Source organism: Ctenopharyngodon idella, chromosome 1, assembly GCF_019924925.1.
Source record: "Ctenopharyngodon idella isolate HZGC_01 chromosome 1, HZGC01, whole genome shotgun sequence".
NCBI classification, from domain to species: domain Eukaryota; kingdom Metazoa; phylum Chordata; class Actinopteri; order Cypriniformes; family Xenocyprididae; genus Ctenopharyngodon; species Ctenopharyngodon idella.
Genome location: NC_067220.1, coordinates 22,993,601 through 23,014,760, shown reverse-complemented (window position 1 = coordinate 23,014,760; position 21,160 = coordinate 22,993,601). Strand labels below are relative to the sequence as shown.

At 37.2% G+C, this 21,160-nt stretch overlaps 1 protein-coding gene across 5 annotated transcripts in view; it reads left to right on the top strand.

Annotated features, from left to right (window-relative positions):
• cntln (centlein, centrosomal protein) overlaps positions 1 to 21,160 on the top strand; it is a 129,087-nt gene that overhangs the window by 68,931 nt on the left and 38,996 nt on the right. For all 5 annotated transcript variants that reach the window (XM_051898363.1, XM_051898362.1, XM_051898364.1 and 2 more), the window contains one exon: positions 17,779 to 17,864. In XM_051898363.1, coding sequence (XP_051754323.1) covers positions 17,779 to 17,864 — 86 coding nt within the window. The remainder of the gene's footprint in view (positions 1 to 17,778; positions 17,865 to 21,160) is intronic.

Sequence of the window (21,160 nt, the reverse complement as noted above, 5' to 3'; positions counted from 1 at the left end):
TCGAAGATTTTAAGCACATTTACAACCCAAAGTTATGGTGATTGGCACCAGGGCTGAAATTTTGGCTCACTGTAAGTACTTCTAAAGCTAGTATGTTAAATCTTTTGATCCATTGTCCAAGAAATAAAATATTTTCTGACTGTCACATGTTCTATGCAACCTTGGCCAAAAAAACGTAATGCAAACTTTCTGAAAACAACACCCGAACACTGAATACAGATGCTTGGTGCAACTCCACACATTTATAGCAGCTAAACACACTGACATTCCTGTCTTGAGGTTTGCTCCCTGGAGTTTTTTTGGGGGGGTACATTCGGTGACAGTCAGTACGTGCGTGTGTGTTAATTACTGCTGATCTCGTCTGCTGGAGGTGTCGCGCTTCATTAGGCCGCCTTGGCCCTTTCCTTGCCAGGCCTCATTTGGCCCATCCTTTGCTGAGGGGTCTAACCCTGCCAGCCAGTGCGGCCTGGCCCTCCCCTGCTTGATCTCTACCCCCGGCTCGCTCGTACAGGAGGGCTCACTCTTTTTACGCCCCCACCTTGCCTGCTGCCTGTCCTCCTAATCCCAGCTGAGCTCATTATGATGTAGCCTGGCTGCCTCCCTCTCTCTCTTTGAGCCTGAGCTGTCCAAGCTAATTACAGGCTAGCAGCCAACACTCCCCGTTAAGGGCCTTCTGCTGCCGCGCTCGCACTAACGCGCTGCTTGGAAGTGACCTGTGAGGAGCACGAGGGAGCTGCTCTCTTTCCAGCCACGCAGCACCTGTCCTTCGGGGTTAGCCGTGATCCCTGTCATGCCCGTTCCAGCGAGCACTGAGCAAAGTTAGGCCGGCCTAACTCGTGCTTTCGGGGAGCTTTAGGGAAAAAAGCCTACAATGTTGGGGTGGAAAGGAAGCTCTGTCTTTGATCTCCATTTGCCCGAGACGAACATTACCGACTGTGTGATTGTGGAAGCACGGGTCCCCTGCACGCTCTCTGTTTCTTCCTCTTCCTGACTTCCATTCGTTTGCACTTAACCTTGCTTTAGTTATTGTTTGAATGGGTCGAAACGTGCAAGATGTAATTAGGCTGGTCTTGTTTATCAAGCTGTTATGTGGGACAGCAAGCTAAATTACTGTTGATGGCCGACAATTAAGGATGGGCCGTGGCAACGGGTCTGCCTGGCAGAAGATGGCAGGTTGCCGTTTTACTGACCGTATTAGGATGATTGTGCTTGTGAAGGTTGCGCTCATAAGCATCGCAATGATCTGCTAATGGTTAATTACCTTATTGCGGCCTGTAGTTTTAGGCTGTCTTAATTGCCAGCGGAGACTGCTGCCGGATACTTACAGAGCAGCAGTAAGTCACCTCTGCCTTATCTTTCTGCCCTCATTTCCTTCAAGCACTTTTCACAGTCACAAGCTTTTTTCGGTTTATTCTGCACACTTTACAGTGGATATGGAGTTCAAATGTCTTTTTGGACCTCTCTGTTATATGGGTCAGTGACATGATAAAGAAAAGGAAAACTCTTTTAGTTAAAAACATATATGGCGAGTATGTATTACTTAGGGCTACGTATAACGCAATAATATTATATATTTCAATAATATTAATCAATATTCATTCACTTTTAGTGTGACTAAAATGACACGTAATTTTAGTTATAAAAAAATAATGGGTGGGTCGCGGGTGGATGAGATAAATCATTAATGTGTTGATTTTAATAAAGACACTGAACTCTTATTTCACGGTAAAACGCAACAAACGTTTTACTTTCGTTTTTAACAACGCATATCTCTTCTGGGTAAGCCAGTCAAGGAAAACGTATGCCTAGTGCACCTCCTAGTGGTCATTATATAAAGCACACAGGTAAAAAAAGAAAAACTACATGAGAAATTGCTTAAAGGGGTCCTTGATTATGCTACAGAATAACTGTAATGTGGCGATTGGGTGTGGATATCTAAATCAGAAAAAATCATAGGTTCGGGTGGGTGGCAGGTGGATGATTTATTTTAACAGCGGATTCAGGTGACATTAGAGTGGGTCCGTGCATCTCTACTGCATAGTCTTCATTGTATAAATTAAATATTGATTAATCCTTGTTAAAGCTACAAAAGTTATTCAGTCAAGATCAGTGAGTGATTTTCTCTTTCTCTTTTGTTGTTTGATTAACATTAGTGACAGATGACAACAGGTATATTAGGTTCTCTTTCGCGTCTTCTTGCACTTGAATCTGACTTACAAAACAATGCAAATGATAAACTTTTGTTACGAAGCAGCACTAGCCCGATTGGGGAAGTGACAATTCCATCAACTGTCCCAAGCGTCTTTCATGCTGGCCCTGGGCCATCAGGCAGTCCTTATATTCTAGCCTGCCCCAAAATAATTTTAATACACAAATTAAGAAAAAATAGGCTAATCGCAAAACAGCTGTATTTAAGTCATAGTATATGTTGATTGCATTTTTAGTGTATTTTGGAATAAATTAATAAACAAAAAAATGAACATTTACATTAACACATTACCTGTATTTGTGCAAGACTGCCTCTATATGTTTGTATATTTTCGTGTGCATTTAGATAATCATTTAGACTTTTTGCCCTAGGGACGCATGTGCCGACTGCTAATAGCAAATTAAAATCAGCAGGGAAACGGAACGACCTATGAATGCCTGTGTTTAATAACAGGAACGCTTGCACAGCCGACCCACACCCATTGTCAGGAATAGGTCTGGATAGCTCTCTGGAGAGTACATTTAATATCAATTGAGCAATTCAGTCAATTGTTGAGGCAACTAAAGCTGAGTGTTGGATGCTTTGAGATTAAAATATCTTGTTTTGTAGCGAAACATGACTGGATTTGCTTTGGTATCATTTGCACTGTGCCCATTTGTAATCTCTCCCCCCGCTCTTAGGGATTTTTTTTTTCATCTGCTCTTTCTTCCTCATTATGCATCTGCCTCTACTCGGGATGTCCGCACTTGTTAATTGTTGCTTAGGGTTTATGGGTAAAAAAAGCCAGGAATTATTTAGGCCTCATAAACAGAATAAACAGCCCTTAGACAGTGATAGCTACACTCAAACGACATCAAAGTATAAATTACCCAGCCATTAAGCTGGAAAAAAGCCTTTGAGATGATTTACGCTGCTCGCCCTCCACTGAGTGTGACCATTACAGACATGATCCCCGACTTTGACTTTAATGAAGTTTAATAAAGTTTACCCTTCTTGTGCCGCTGTTTTTTGCTTTTCATCTTGATTGCTATAAGGTATTAGGAGTAATGAGTGTCTTTTTGCCCTGGGTCCCAGACAGAGAGACAGAAATGGAAGAACGTATAAAGTCAGAATGCTTGATGTCTGTTTTGAAGACTAGCACAACTTTTGCCCCCTCCATTAATTATTTGTTTGATTAATGATGCCCTAAAATATGCAGCTCACCATTCAGTGATTGAATGTTTTGCTGCTTCTTTTAGCTCATTTTTAGAATAGGAAACTAGTAGTAGATGTTATTGAAATATTCCTTTGCTTGCGTCTTAGCTCAATTATTCTGGATTTTAACATTTAAATTGAAGTGTCTTATAGTTTTATGAATGCTAATTTTAGGAACTCTATCCTTGATGGCAACACTTTTCAGTTCCCCAGATTATGCTGTCCCCATGCTTGTTATGGCCCTATTCACACAGAGTGCAAATGTTTGCCACAAACAAGACTTTAGGTTAAATCTACATCATGCAAAATTTGCCTGACAGTAATGCATGTGATGTCAATGACCTCTAGTATAGTGCTTTTCAAACTTTTTCATGCTAAGGGCCCCAATTTTAATGAGCTCCTTGCAAGGGACCATCCATCCATCTATTTTCCAAACCGCTTGTCCTATGTAGGGTCGTGGGGATGCTGGAGCCTATCCCAGCTTCTTGGTAACACTCTGGATGGATGGCCAGTCCATTGCAAGGTTAACACACACACACTCATACATTCACACACTCACTCACACCTACAGACAATTTATGGTCTCAGTTTCACCTATGCAGCATGTCTTTGGATCATGGGGAAAACCACCTTTGCGAGGGATCCCTTTCCAAGAATATAAAGGCTACTACATATTCATGTATAAATACCCATTTACAGCGTGTGAAATTGTGATATTATATATATTATGTAACTAAAACAAAATAATATATATTGTCACTGTACTGAAACCAAAAGCAAATTATTACAATATTATATTCATTTGTATTAAATTGACAGCATATTGTTCTGTGAAGTAATGTGGCTTCTTATGGCTTCTTGTGGCTTCTTTAATGAGGCATAAATTATATTATTGTATAGTATTCTAATAAAGGCTATGTCAAGTAGCATCGCATTATAGTATAGTATTAGTGTGTCAATTTAACTTTATGAAAATTGGCTTGAAGAACACAGATAAACCATATACTGCCGCAATCATGTGTTTATTCCCTTTGTGTTTAATCAGTTAAAACATCTCTATCAGCATTTTATTTAGTTACAGATAGCTGATGATGCATTTTGTCCATCTAAGGAATTTCCTGGAACGTCATAAGTATTCTTACTCCTGTAAGTGGACTCTCTTGTGGACTTTCTGTGCGAGGCCGCCTTCCGGCTACGAGTATGAATGAAACATGAATTACACGTGAGCATTATGGAGCAATAAACTCTCACATCACCATATTTTGGTGAAAATCGAAAAAAAATACTTGTCTCTAAAGATGTTTGAAGTGAACATATATACGATAATCCATAACTTTTTAACCGAATGAGCACACTTTTGGACTAAAAGCAGAGAGGAATGTAAATGTAGTAAAATATAGAAAGGTGTCACCAGTTAATGGTGCAATAGGTGATTCTCTACAGAAACATTTTTTGTTATACTGGTTGAAAGTCTCTTCATATCCTGATAGCAATCACTATGTTAAACGGTCTAAATGTATTTTTATAAATATATATCATCTGTGGAAGGCGTAGGACCATAAAATGTTCATCCAGTTATTATATTCGGTCAGAATTAAATAATACAATGTTCTACCTGCCCTGTTTACTCAAACATCACACATCATCAGCACGTTTCATGCTATGCAGAGTTTATACAGACCTCAGACATGGAGCAGCATAAACAAACAGCAGCCAACTTTAACAGTTCCTACCACAGCGTTAACGTCATAACTACCGCAATTAAAGGTTTAGTTCACTTTCAAATGAAAATTACCCCAAGTTTTACTCACCCTCAAGGCATCCTAGGTATATATGACTTTCTTCTTTCTGATGAACACAATCAGAGATATTTTAATAAATATCCTGACGGATCTGAGCTTTATAATGGCAGTGAGCGGGATCAACGAGTATGAGCTTGAAGAAAGTGCTTCCATCCACATCCAATAAAGGCCTTCTTAAGCAAAGCGACGCATTGTAAAAAAAAAAAAAAAAAAAAATCCATATTTAACAAGTTATGAATTAAAATATCTAGCTTCTGCCAGACTGCCTTCCGTATTCAATGTATGAAGAAAGTGTAAAACTTTGAATTACAGTTCAAATAGCTTACGCTATGTCCTACACCTTCCCTATTCAGCTTATGGAAAAGATTAACTGACCCGGCGCCAGTTTACACTTTCTTCGTAACTTGTGGTCTGACGGAATCTAGATATTTTACTTCACAATTTGTTAAATATGGATTTTTTTTTTTTTTTACATAAATGCATCGCTTTGCTTCAGAAGGCCTTTATTAACCCCCCGGAGCCATGTGGAATACATGTTTATGATGAATGGATGTGAATGGAAGCACTTTCTTCAGCTCATACTCGTTGGTCCTGCTCACTGCCATTATAAAGCTTGGATGCGTCAGGATATTTATTAAAATATCTCTGATTGTGTTAATCAGAAAGAAGAAAGTCATATACACCTAGGATGGCTTGAGGGGGAGTAAAGCTTGGGGTAATTTCATTTGAAGGTGAACTAATCCTTCAACCCGTGACATTCTAAACTGTTCAGTCAGACTCGGAATTATGCGTATCCATGTCAACAGTATTAACATCTAAATGAATCTGCAGCAGTCAGGCACAAGCTCTCTAAGTTGTTTACATTCATTATTATTGTAATGTTATGTGCTTTGAGACATGAGGTAGTTTAACGCTGTCTCTTGTGACGCTTTGCCGAGAGCAGCTGAGTGTGCGTTCATGTGTTTTGGAGGAGGCGTGGCTTTGGACGGCGATTTGAAGCAAGGGTGGGATTGTGTGCTTTCAATGCTAGCAGGCTAACATTAGCATTTCCCAGATCACCTACTGCACCTTTTAACAGTTAATTTAATTTCAGTTAATTTACAGTTTACAGTTAATTTCCTGTTTCAGGGCTAGCAAAATGATTGCAATTTAATCTCTGTACATTGGCAAAATCTGCAGGATGATGAAGGTGGAGGTGGGAGAATTGCCCCCTTTTGCACTCACTGTTGATTAGCAAGTCACTAGAAAGTCTAGAAAGTCACTAGTTAAATGATTTATCTGTGCTCATCATATTTTTTTTTTTTTTTTTTTTTCAAATTCATGTGCCCTTGTAATCTTTGATCAAAATCATTAAACTCCCCTCTCCCTCGCAACAACTCTCTTCTCTGATGTCATGTGCACCGGTACAAGGGCTGGGCAATAATCCTTCCTTTACAGCAACCTGTCAGTCACATGAGATTGCTGCTAATAGCAAACAACAACATTCCAATCAAGTCCCACCCTACATTTATTGTCTTTCTGGAAGCCACTTCATGCAGATCACATTAGCAATTTTTATAACATGGGACTGTTGAATGCTTGATTCTGAGTGGTTGATGAATGTTCTAAAGTGTGCAATTATTTTTCAGTAAACGCCAGTCATGAAGTAGTTCCAGGTCTGTCAACTGCATTACAGTTTCATATGACGACTTCAAATTATTTTTATTTCTGTTATTTCAAAGGTGCTTACAGCCTACAGTAGCAAATGAACCAAAATCTACAAAGACACTGACCAAGCAAACAAATAAAACTTAAGAATAGGATAAAAATTTCATGATTTTCCTACTAAATTACCTTTTATTATCTACTGAAAGCATGCTTTCTTTATCCTGCTCTTCCTCTGCGTGCACATACATACTGTACAGACTAGGGGTGGAACGGTTCTGGGGGGTTGGTATTTTTCCCACCCAGCCTCATACTCATCCATCCCAGAGCGACACCCCATAAGCACCATCACACTCACTAATGCATATAATATGCATCTGATCTAAGCTACATGCAATTGAGAGCATTCTGAAACAGTGCTTATGTGTGTGTTATCAACATGTCAATTTATTATAAGCAACACAAGACTTTAACAGCCATGACATTTACAGATTTACTGGATCTTATATTTTATCAGCTGGCAATTTTCAATGCACATTTAAGAGTGCAAGTTGCAACTATTATTAACAATGAAAAGATGAGGCTTATCAGTATGTCACAATATCACCCTGTTTGGACTCTGTTTTGCACCATTTCCTGCCAGTCTGTCATAGTTATGCATTGGATTCACAAGCTTGCAATTTGAGTCAATATCAGTTATTTTGGATATACTGTATATCAGGTAGGCTACAGTACATGGCAAATTTTCTCAAGAAAAAAAAAAATCTCTCAACTAATGCTGTATAATACACATGGAAATCAGTTGGTACTACATTAATATTGAAGGTTAAATGAACCAATTTGTATACAAACCTAAATTACACTTAAGGAATTTTTTTAATAATAATGTTATAATAGGCATACTAACTTTAAAATTAGTTCTACTCCAATTCGTTTTTTTTAAATATAAACATTTAAATAGTGGCTGTCAACTAGATGGATTTATTGAAACATGCATAGGCTATTGAAGGACATTACAAAATTATAATTAATGTGTAATATGGTGCATATATTTAGCTAAATACTCCTCTCTAGAGTTAATTTTTCTAGATGACTAATGAGTTTTATGGTCACTGAATATGTTTGTTCTGAGGTAAATGTGACGTTACGTTTGTTTGTTTGTTTGTTTACCAATTTTATATTACCGTCTTTCCGCAAACACTGAGTAAGTGATTACATGAGACATGATATGGATATCAGTAAGTTGTTCTGTATCTTCAGATGTTCATTCATGTTTATTTCGCGCTGTAACTGGTATTAAAGCGGAGGAGAGGATCAGTCCACGTGCGTGTCAGGCTGCATCTTCTTTTGAACTGAGGCACTGCGATCTGGCGCGTCACATTAAAGATTGCCAAATCCATATTTTTGCGCTTTTTTAAGTGGATATATGGAAATCCTTGACCTTTCCTAGTGGGTCTAAGGCATATACCTGCGTATCACGTAGACTACACCACTGGGGGGATCCCCCTTGGGAGAACTCGTGGGGGGCCCCCAGGCCAGGGGGCCCCATGCAATTGTGTGCTTTGCGTGGTGGCTAAACACGCTACTGCACAAAGAGAGCCGCGTCACAGCGAGCAAATACTCTTGCGCAAATTCTCTTTCAAGTCTTGCACCTAAACAGACAAATTCACACAAAAATTATGTCAACATGCCCATCTAAGCGAGTATCCTAACAAACATAGTAGGTCATGTCTTAAGAGAAAAACGAGACAGACAACGCATGTGTATCAGTATCAGTGTACTGGATCTTTGAATTATGTCGTAAAGGGACAGCAGTCTAATATTCCTGCTCTATGTGTTTTTAATGTTAGTCAAACGACAAAAGGGCAGTGTCCGCAGTCATGTTGAGTATCAAGGCAAAAGCCGAAGAAGAAGCAGCTTGTCATGTAAGTTGTCAGAGAAGCTTACAAATAGAAGCGGCAGAGAAGAGGCAAATAGGTAACGACTTTTGTTGCAGTTTGACTGCATGTGTCCCCTGAAACAGAGTGTTTTTCATTCCTATGGAAGTTGAAAACACTCGCTCATCTCCAATTGCTCCACGGCAGTTTTTTGACCTGAGGGAGGGGGTTCTAGCAGACCAATCGCAGCGCTTGCGGTCCGCGTAGAATTGACGCGTTGTTACATTTTTGAAGAGGTGCACGTCAGGCTACGTTGTAGGCTACGTGTGGTACACACAGCCTACGCTGTAGCTACGGTGTACACTCGACGCAGAAGTATAAATCAGCCTTTAACCCTGTGCTGTCTGGAGATATTTTTACATGTACTGACATTTGTACTCATTTCAGTTACTTATAACATTTTTGCTATAAAATAATGAGAAAATCATTCCCGCTTATTCACATAAAACAATATATTGATTTAACTTTTGTAATACATTTTTTGTGTTGTATGCGAGTAGGGCTGCACGATTAATCGAAACTGAATCGGCTTTGTGCGATTATGATATTGTAAAGGCTGCGTTTTTGTTTCCCGATTTTTAATTATATAAATATGCACACAGGGTGTTAGTGAAGAGCAGCTTAGTAATCAGTAGTAACGCTCCATCTGAAAGCATTACGTTTGAAAAAGCAATACGCATCAAACATACAAACTTTCCAAACATGACAAGCGTTAATGAACCTCTTGTCCAACAAAAGACATTTAATAACGTGTTTTTACTCCAAACTCACTTCATAACGTCAGTCGAGTGTTTGAAATAGCATTTTGATTAGCATTAGTTTAGTTTGATTAGCATTGCATTATAAATATGCTTTATTATTATGGAAAAACCATGTATTGTATACATAAACCATGTTTTGTTGTAGTCGTGTGTTTATTATATTCATGTTTAATCAAAGCATTTCTATCTTCTTTTTATTCAGTTACAGCAATAGTATGATACCCATAGGGGATTTCCTGGAACGATGTGCGTTATATTAATTCTCTGAGGCATATTTGGAGTATCTGCTCAAGGGCACCCTTCGGCATTCAGTATGAAACAGACGTGTTTTGTGCAAAGTAATGCTCACTCCATCATAAATAATACTTCTCTCCAAAGAACTTTGAGGGAAACATATAACCAGTATGTTTTTCTCCAGAAGTATACAGAATGTTTTTTTGTTTTTTTGTTTTTTTATACAGTGGATGCATAAGACACACATATTTCATATTAAAAATTTTTGATTTTGCATACCTCCTGACAAAAATAAAGAAATTGTCGCAGATTTTTATCATAGTAATATAATATGTTATAATAAATCCTTAGACCTTTCTAATTATTTATAGTCACAGGCTGCTTGCATGTTACCAGGTAACCCCACTTTTTTTATACAAGTTTTATGTAAAATAAAACTATTATTATTATTTTCTAATTATTATAGTAATATTTATCCTTTTTTTAATTTCATTTTCATTTTTTTATTTCATATTCATTATTTTTAATAATGAAATTATTACAATTGTTATATTTCTTATTTGGTTAAATATATTTAACAGTAATGATAATAACAATAGTTAAATTTATATATTAGTACAAAATTTTGCGCCAAATTGTGCAGTCCTACAAACAAGCAAAACAAACCTGCGTACGGTCGTTTCCACGCAAAATTTGGTATTTATCAATATGGACATAAGCGGTGACTGCGATCAAATCTCACGTCAGGTCTCAGCTCGTGTACGCACGTTTTTGAGTCAGCGGGAACTTGTGTGCAGCATAGTAAATCTGGTGAAGAATTGTTATGAGAGAATTTAGATTATTTTCCTGACCGACAATCACTCACTAACCAGCCATTAACCATTAAACGACACGATTAAAATGTCAAATTAAAATTAAATTAGAATAGATGAGTGTCTTAAAATACCACAAATGTTTGTTTGTTTGTTTGTTTGTTTTTTTCTTTCCAGGGATTTCACTTTGCAACAGAACATTAGGATTCACACATCATGCACCTGCAATGCAGAGAAAAATTTAATAATATACAAGGAATAAAATAATAGGACAACACGAAATATATTTCACTGAAATAATTAACAGATTAATAAAACAAAAGAGAAAAACTGTGCAGCAAGTAGGGCTAGTATAGGCTACGCTCATTTGACATGTTGTATTCGTTTTCTTTATTTTATTAAATCCAATTGATCGTGTGGGCGCCTCACTCACACGCAGACGCAACATATCAGTTCTAGCATTGCTAACTTTACATTTTTTAGCCATTTATCAGCAAACTAAATGCAGAGAAAGTTAAAACTTCTCAGTTTAATGGTCCGCTATAGGAGTACATCTGTACCAGTCGGCGCGCGCAGCGCCCAATCAAACACATTTTTGCGCATGCGAAGAATGATGTTTTACGTGGATATTGAAACAAGAGTGAAATATAAAGCCTTAGTTTACATAATGAGCATTAGTTCAGCAACCAATAAATGTTACATCGTGAATATGGAAACGTCTGGATTCTTCCCGAATGAGAGAGCTATAGGCTATGTGAGCCCAATTCAGTTTTGCTTTAAATAAATTCATTTCTGCTTTATAATGAATGCCACTATAGCCTAATTTGTGTTTCAATTTATAATTTAATATATAATTTTATAGCTACCTATTTTTCGTTCTTGTTCTGTTCTGAATAAAATAAATTTTAAGGATTTTCTGTGGAGTGAAGAGGGGTACTAAAATAACTAAGTTTATAGGCTATGTTAATAATGTTTGTAAGTTTTTAGTTTTATTTACCGGTATTTTCTTTTTAAATTCATTTTATTGTTTGCAATTATGAGATTGAGGAGTGTTTTTAGAGTAAGATAAATTTCTTTTTCATGTGATTACTTCCTCTTCATGGCCGGGTTATGTTTCTCTGTGTCGTAAACTATAGGGCGAGGCTTCTAACATTTGGGGCGTGATATTTAAATGACGACAGTTTTCAGCCGCCACATTTATCAGTCTTACACGATCAGTCGTACGATAGGATTGCCTGCATACGAATGTTTGATATATCACACTTGAGCCCTGTTGTAAGATAATTTCTGCGCTCATTTCTACGTTAGATTGATAAATGAGGCCCAATGTCTGTACTGTGTTATGTTATGACTGTACAATTAAAAACAATAGATGCTATCCTCTTTCACTGAACATTTTACCTCAGGGTGTACGTTAACTAAGTTAATTGAGAATCTCATCTGAAAATCTGATAACATCAGCAATCTTTCTCCACGTTGATTCCGTATTTTGTCTTTAAAAATTCTGAGGTTCGTGGCACAGAATTCAGGGTGTTTCCCAACTTCATTTAGTTTAGTCGTCCTTTTCGTTATTGCTACGCTAAGTAACTCTAACATGTGTTTTGTGACCAGGTACCTCCAATAGGTGGAAGCACACGACACTGAATGTAATCATGATAGGCAAATGTATATACTTTAGCACTCAGGTTAGTGTATGGGAGAAAAAAAATGGCACAACAGAGCAAAATGAAAGATTAGAAAGGGCTATGTGATCCATCCATTCCATTCATAACTATGTTTGGAAATCTTAAAACTGATGTAAACTACACACATCCATTTCATACTTATTCAGAGAAATAAGTACTCTCATTGGCATATTTGTAGGGCAACATCTTACACAAATTCAGCTGTTAATGTATAAATTAATGCATGCATGACAGTTCAATCTTTTCCCATCTTGTTTGGACTCTATTTGTTTAGAACATTGCCAAAGGTATTCTAGTGGTGGTTTGGAAAGTGGGAAATGCATTGGTAAAACTTTAAAGACTTCTACCTTTGTGCTGTATACAATTGAATACCACAGGTGAAAGAAGGGTGGGCCACACTGTGTGTGTCCCCTCTGATGCTAGCAGCCAACCACAGCACTGGAATTGAGAAGTGCCAAATTGCAATCTCCTCCTCATCGGAAAGGGATAAAGGTACCCTTTCAACAGATACACCCATGTTCTGAGTCTCCCATCCGGTGAGACAATGGCAGATATATCATTCTGAATCTCTCATCTAGGGAGACTATAGCAGATACGCTGTCCTAAGTCTCTAAAGGTGAGACAGAAACAGATTCCATGCTTTGAGTCTACAGCTTGTGAGGCAGCAACAGATACGACTACATTCTGAGCCTCCAGTCTGTGAGGAAAGAGACATTAACAAACACTACATTCAGAGTCTTCGTCCAGCAAGACAGTAACAATTACAGCACGTCCCGAGTCTTCATGCCAGAGAGACAAAAGTAGATTGACCAAGTTCTGAGTGTATGGCCCAGAGGCAGAAGACACACAGACACATTTGCAACAAGGTTAAGCTCAGTGAAGAGCAAACCTTCACTTCAATGTACCTTCGTCTGTGTGTTCCAGATTAAGGACCTTCTGCACCTACTTCAGGGCCTCATTGGTGTGTTCCAGTTTTTAGGACCCTTTTTAGTGCTCCAGGGGATCAGCATCCCACAAAGCTTCGTGTTCAAGGCTATTGAAACAGATTCCGGCTCCTTTTCCCACTGCATTGTCACCCAGCACAACCAGTGGAAGACGTCACGGCTATTGGGCTGCTCGTTTGACCACATGGAACTTAAATATCACTTTACCAAACCTCTTTCCAGAGACCTTGGTATTGTTGTATATTGGATAAAATAAGGTTCTTCACCCTATTAGTTTCAGAGAAACAACAGTTTATCTTTCCATAAGATAACATAACTCTACCATAGCCACACCCAACTTAAATGTGCAGTAGGACATTTTCAGAAAGGCTAGCAATAACGAGCTAGCTTTCAAATCCTAACATCCCACCCTCTCTTCAGAGTGCTCTCCAAAGCTACGCCTCCTCCAAAACACATGAAGACACACACAAAGCTGCTCTTGGCAAAGTGTCGCAAGCGACGGCATTAAACTACCTCATGTCTCAAAGCACATGACATTACAATAATAATGAATATAAACAACTTAGAGAGCTTGTACCTGACTGCTGCAGATTCATTTTGTTGTTGATACTGTTGACATGGACACACATAATTCTGAGTCTGAGGATGTGAACAGCTCCGGTTAGGCCTAGTTTACACTAGTGCGTTCTCGTACTCTATAGGAGTACATCTGTACCAGTCGGCGCGCACAACGCCCAACCAAACATATTTTTGCGCATGCAAAGGATGATGTTTTACATTGATATTGAAACAAGAGTGAAATACAAAGCCTTAGTTTACATAATGAACAGTAATTCAGCAACCAATAAATGTTACATCGCAAATATGGAAACGTTTGGATTTTTCCCGAATGAGAGAGGTAGGCTATTTGAGCCTAATTCAGTTTTGCTTTAAATAAATTCATTTCTGCTTTATAATGAATGCCACTATAACCTAATTTGTGTTTCAATTTATAATTTAACATGTAATTTTATAGCTACTTATTTTTTTTCTTGTTTTGTTCTGAATAAAATAAATTTTAAGGATTTTCTGTGGAGTGAAGAGGGGTACTAAAATAACCAAGTTTATAGATGTTAATAATGTTTGTAAGTTTTTAGTTTTATTTACCGGTATTTTCTTTTTTAATAATTGTATTGTTTGCAATTACGAGGTTGATGGGTGTTTTTAGAGTAAGATAAATTTATTTTCATGTGATTACTTCCTCTTCATGGCCGGGTTATGTTTCTCTGTATCGTAAACTATAGGGCGAGGCTTCTAAAATTTGGGGGTGACATTTAAATGACGACAGTTTTCAGCCGCCACATTTATCAACACCCGTTCATTCGTTCAACGGAATTGGCCGTATACGAAAGTTTAATGAATCACATGTGAGCGTTGTCATAAGCTGATTTTTTCGTTCGGATGTACGCTGGTTTCTACGTTCGTTTGATAAATGAGGGTAACCGTGGTAACTGTAGTATAAGAGGAATAATTAACTCAGGTCCATTCAAATATTGAAAAATAATGCACACCCGAGGTGTAACGGACGCAACATGAAGCAAAGTGGCCTGTTACACCTCTGGTGTGCATTATATTTCAATAATTTAATCAGCCCTTCATCATTTATTCTTTAAATATTTTTGATTCTGGATGCTGATACAGTATTCATCCATGCTAAAATCAATGAAATAATAAAATCAGTAAAATAATATGAGTGTCACAATACCAAAATTTCAGTAGTTGATACATTAATGGTAAAAATGCATGATACTTTATACCAATTTTCAACTCAGTGTCTTTCAAGCTATGTTGTACAGTACCATTTAGCCTTTGATGGTTGTGCAAATAGTGGCCAGCAACCAGCTGTTGTGTGTTATGCCATTGATTCTGGTGTAGAGAATCTGAGAGCTGTCTAAACCTTGTTTGAATTTTGCATTACTGTTTTTCTCTGTTCTCATTGGCCTAGCTTAAAAGAAAAAAAAATTATGAAAACATAGTTGTTTAATGTTATTGCTCTAAGCCCTGTGATTATGTCAGAAAGAAGATATGATGGACCTTCATCATGTATCATCATCACTTCCTCGTGCTCTTTCAGAGAATATATAATCATATGGTTTTTTACTCCTCCTCCTTTCGTCTACACTTTTATTCTTCTTTTTATGTCTCCACTTTTGGTTTTTTACATATACCGAAATGTATCCAACCAGCATGGAAGCTCTAGAGAGGGGCCTGCTAACCGTCCTATACTAATAAACATCTGTTATTCAAATGATGTACTCGCTCAAAGACACATCGGGACTAGAAAGCAGAGGGGATTGATGAAGAGTTTCACACCAAAAATATATATAATTATATATATAAACTATGGTGTTGACATGAAAAGAGAAGCTGTATTAACTGTTTTTATAGAGTGGCTGGTGGGGTCACGAGAGACCTACAGCTGATCTCCACAGCTGGAATGCTAATAAACTACCTTGTGGTGCTGCTTATACATGCTGCACTCTTGCACAATACAACAAGGAGTTGACTTTAGAAGCACAGGTTTTATATCAAAATAGGTGAAACATGGTGATTAGAAAAGGGAGTTCATGTTCATTTCTGTGGACAATCTCAATTTGTTAGTGGATCATTTCTTAGCAAAAAAACAAAAACAAACTGGGTCCCTTGTTGTGTTACAACTGGAGTATTACCCAGAGTTCTTTGCTAGTAGTTACACTATGATGAACTAAGCCACTGCAATTCAGCAGAGGTTCTTCTACCGCTGTATTAGAACAAATGGGAGGGGAACTAGGTGTGTGTTTCAGGTGCAGATGTCTCACTGGGGCCTACCCCAATCCTCAACAGACTTCTTTTGGGTCCTAATAATAACTTGAAAGTGCCTCTTTTTGCCCCTTTTAATTAGTCTCCAGAACCCATACAGCTAATTGGTGGTTCTTAATTGGGTTTAGATTCGCTACTTGTCTGTTCAGATCCCCCTGCACCCCACCCCAATCCCTTCTCAGTCTAGGTGAAAAGAAATCCTCACACCCCAGCCAGGGGTTTTATGTTTCTTGTCACTTAGCACTTTGATTTCTTGGTGAATTAAGAGCTATTTAATTAGCGGGGTTTCTTTTTATATCTCCATCTCAGTGGGGGAGAGATTTGGATGGTGTCAGAGTTGAAGTGATTTAAAGGTAAAAGAGGAAGTTTCAAAAGCAGTGGCTTAACACACTTTGACAGAAACTTACTGCATTCACAGTCTAGAATAAAAATTAATAGAATGAGTACATTCATGCACAGAAACAACAGGCATAGGTGTCAAGTAACATAGTAACATTATGGCCTCGTATACACCTGGCATTAATATGCATTTTGTATCTGGAAGCTTTTTGGGCCAGACTGTATTTACACCTTTATGTGTCTCCAGTATGATCAGATAGAGCCTGAGCAAATCGCTACTTGCATATACATGATAGTTTGCATTAACTGAAACATTTTTGTTATTTTCCATTTTAAAAGCGATGGATACATGAAAATGTTTTTCTTTTGTTTTCTATCTTTACTAACCCCTCAGTAAACCATGTTAATAGGGATTATAGGAAAAGTGGACAAAAAGTTTTATTTATCCAATCACAATGTGTCTCTTGATGCAATTACAGCTGGCTTTTATTGTGGTCAATTTTAATCTTCATTTATACAGCACTTTTTTTTGATCGAATCACTTCCATTGTAAAAATCATTAATTATTATCTTAGGAGCCGCTTACATGACACCTTTTTAACTGAAAACAGAAGACTTTTAATACGTTCTTGCCGTTCATTGACGTGTTTAGTCTATAGGTATGCGCATTTGAATATGTATGTGCCCAGACACTTAGTCTTTCTTTATAAAGTGACATTGCTAAATTACTTGTCTGGCCCGCATAATACAGAATTATTAGTCATTTCCGCAGATCCATGTGAACTGGAATCTTCTTGATAACGTTTTATCTATACAAAGGGAAAGGAAAGGGAAAGAGGCCTTCACAGGGGATAGTTTAGTTGACACTTCAGGGCTGCATTGTTGTTGTGTCTAGGCGCAGGTCCTTCATCTCATCTGGATACGGCCTGGATCTGGCAGCCTACGGTAAACCTCGGAATAAACAGAGAGAGACTAATATTAGCATAGACGCCATTCTTCTTATAATGTAGCGAGTTACTGGGGAGCTAAACCATTAAGTGTGATCCGGTTGTAATACAATCACTGAAAACTTATGTTCTTTCCAGTTGTAAGGGGCTTTTGAGTTTCCTGATTGAACTGAATTATGCTTTGGGTTTGTGGTCAGTAAATGGACCGTACACTTCAATAGTTTATTATTTAAATCAGTACACCTGAGATGTATGTATAAATTGAATTTGCAGCAAACATGTAAGGAAAATATACTATTATATTGATTTCAGAAGTGATATTGACATTGAAGTAAATCATCTTTTTTGTTGTATTGCTAATATAGTCTATATAAATAACTTGACAGTGTGGTCATTCCTCCATCTAATTGGGATGCTGTTGGATATGTTTAGAGCTAATCTGGAGGAGAAACTAAATGCAGCCCTGGACACAGTTGCAGCTCAAGACCTACAAGAGTGTCGACAGGAGGAAACGCAAGGTATCACACACATCACAGGCATCACTTATACTTTTAAATCTACTGTAATGTACCTGATGAGTGACTTTTTTTTCCCTGTCTTTCTCTGCCCCGTCATATATGACTGTTGACCAGTGTTATATTATTTATATGCTATTATAGTATGCTTTTAATATTTTGAATTGGCTTTTAGTTTAATATTTCAGTTCTCATTTTGAATTTGTTTATGTTTTGTTATGCTTTTATCATCTTTTTTTTTTTTTTTTTTTTTTTTTTAGTTTTTTTAATATTTAGTATTTATTTAGCTTTTTTCCTGTTTATTTCAGCTGTAGTTTCAGTAATTTTAGTACTTCAACTTAAAGACATAGTACACACAAATGAAAATTGTGTCACTTACGCTTCCTCATATTGTTCCAAACCTTTGTGACTTTTTCTTCTGTGGAACATAAAAGATTAAAAAAAAGATATGTTGAAACTACATGAAAGTGAGTAAATAAATAAGAATTTTCATTTTTGGGTGAACCCTTTAAACATGCTTATTTTAGTTAGTTACCATAACAACATTTCTAATTTTCATTTGAGGTTTTTTCATCCGATATTTATATTTTATTTTATTTCAGCTTTTTTTCAATTAATAAAAAAAATTTTGTATAGTTTTACAATAACAATAACAGCACTGCTGTTGACCTATCCTATTCTTTATATCTGAGATTCTTTCATTATCCTCGTCTTCCAAGTCATTTACAAACTTTAAGATTTGTTACATTAAGTATTATCCTTCCCTCTGGTCAGTAGGCAAAGTCGGGTCACAGGTGACACAGGGTAGCAATATTCAGCATGGAGCACTTCCCTACATGCAGCTGCAACAGACACACACTTTCATCTTTCATCCACTTTCTGTTCCAGTGAAATCACGAAATAAAATAATGACATGACCATTAACCCATGAGAATTTGAGAGAGGTAGGTCCAGATGTGCTTTCGGAAATCCAATTTGCTGTATTCCCAATTGATTTCAAACTCACATGGCTCTTTCCACACCCTCAGAAAGGAGCTTGTACATTCCTATCCGTCAAACGCTCCATCAGAGCGATCTCTAGTGTATAAGCACCCTAAGTTCTTTGGGGAAAATTGGCCAAATCTGGTAGGGACATTTCTGAAAGTTGGTACCATTCCTACATAAATCCATGCATGTGTCATGAGGAATCGTTAGTTATTATATTTAAAAAAATTATCACAACAGTGTTTTCTAACATGGCTATTCTGTAGTTTTATTTTCCATTTCATATTCGCAAATATTACTCTCTCGAAAACTTTTAGCACGCTTTTACTATTACGGCTCTTAAGGTTTACTAATTGTCAAAAGTGCTGCATTACATTTAGATCTATGGCATTATATTGAGATTGTGGCATGAAAGGATTGTAGCCGATCACAGACATGCTGTTGATCACATGAAAGCAGTGATCTCAATTTCTGCACAATAACGAATCGCAACTAACAGTGCAAACGCAATGTACCTAAGAGATTTGTTAAATAAAACTTTTTTTTTTTCCGCCCGTGTACAGAACTCAGTCACTGATAAACTCGTGCTGTTTGATTGACATCTCAAGTCGATTGCAAAGGGAGTGTTCTTTGATCGCTTTCTATATATATTTTAATAACAGATTATTTTCATCCTACCAAGAGAAATAACTTGAAGTTGACCGTTTAGTCACTGGTTTGATTGAGTGACACATAGACAAAGAACATCTGACTGTACATGAATCGTTACAAATCAGATCAGGCATTAGAATTAACACAGTTAAAATGTTGTTGCATTACTGTCGAGTCCGTATAGTAAAAGTCTGTTTGCAAAGCCTGTGCCGAAATGCGATTTGATTTACCAAAGAATCCACAGTGAAATACAGAATAGAAATAAATAAAGCTCAACTGAGACATCCACATTGTTCAAAATAAATAACCATATTGCTAGCATTAGGATCCTTTGAAAGGTAATGTTATTTTTGTCCTGTATTGCTTTATCGCTTATCTCTCCTCCTCATCTCACTAACACGCCAGTGGGCGGGGCTGACGTTGCAATGATGAAGTAGGCGTTGATTTCTTCTGCAGAGGCGGCGTTTCAACTATAGGCACATTTCAGGATCAGTCGTCCGCTGGGCCTGGTGTGAATAAAAGCTTTTATTGTACTAACAAGGACGTTTTCAGTTCAGGGTATTCTTATAGTACAAAGACCTCTTAAATATCAAAAGCTCAAGGAAAAGTTGATTTCTCAATTCATGACCCCTTTAAAGACTGAAATGTGAAGTTTGTCATTTTATAAATTTGTTTTTGTTAAAACTATTTGAATTTTGAAGTGTCCTACCCCACTCATACTGTATAAATTTTCTTTGTGCTGGTCTTCAAAAGCCTTAAATTTGATTTAAAAACACAGCAGAAACTTTGCAATTATATGTAAGATATGAAATTAGCCATTTATGAATTCACAGCTGACTGCCTTGTCATGAACCACAAGTTTTATTGTAATCTTAAAAAAAATATATATATATGTAAGTATGTTTAAAAGATAGATAAGAACTCAGTGAAGATATGTAATTGAACTGAAGCATATGTTTCTATCTATGGAATAGTCCTACACTATGTACTACATGGTCTTCAGCAACTCTTCCACATACAAGCTCATCTTCTAGCAATGACGAAGCGAAAATGTAATGTTTAATGCATGTCCCTATGGAATTTCATCCACTGTGTTACATTAGAATAGAATGTGATCATAGATGACAGTCCTTTAGCATCTATGTTCATCACGCGATTCTACGAGTATCATTCATAATAAGTCATTTGGCTTTTAAATGTTTCTTTTCACTCAATGGCATGTTAGTCATTTTTTAGTCTGGCGAGCTGAGAGTATGCCACTGTTATTGGACGCCTTACGTGTTATCAGATTAGCCAAAATATTTAATAAACGAACATGCAAGGGGTTCGGGATGTGTAACAGTGAATAATGCATTGGAATTCTTGAGAAATCGTATGCTCAAATGCAAGTGTGGATTTTGTGTAGACCTACTGATGGTCAAGTATAGTCAATTTCTTATGACTAGACTGGTATAGACAACTGCCTTGTATTCTATTTTAATCTAAAATCCAGTAAATCACAAATGACTGAAAAACTCATGTAAGCATTCAGCTCATAAAACCTCTGAAAGTTTGAAATTACATTTACAGATACTATGAGTGGCTATAGATTAAGATTAATAGGGGATGCATTTAAATATTGTTGTACACAATGGGGGGCCTTGGAGTCAAAAAGTTTGAGAACC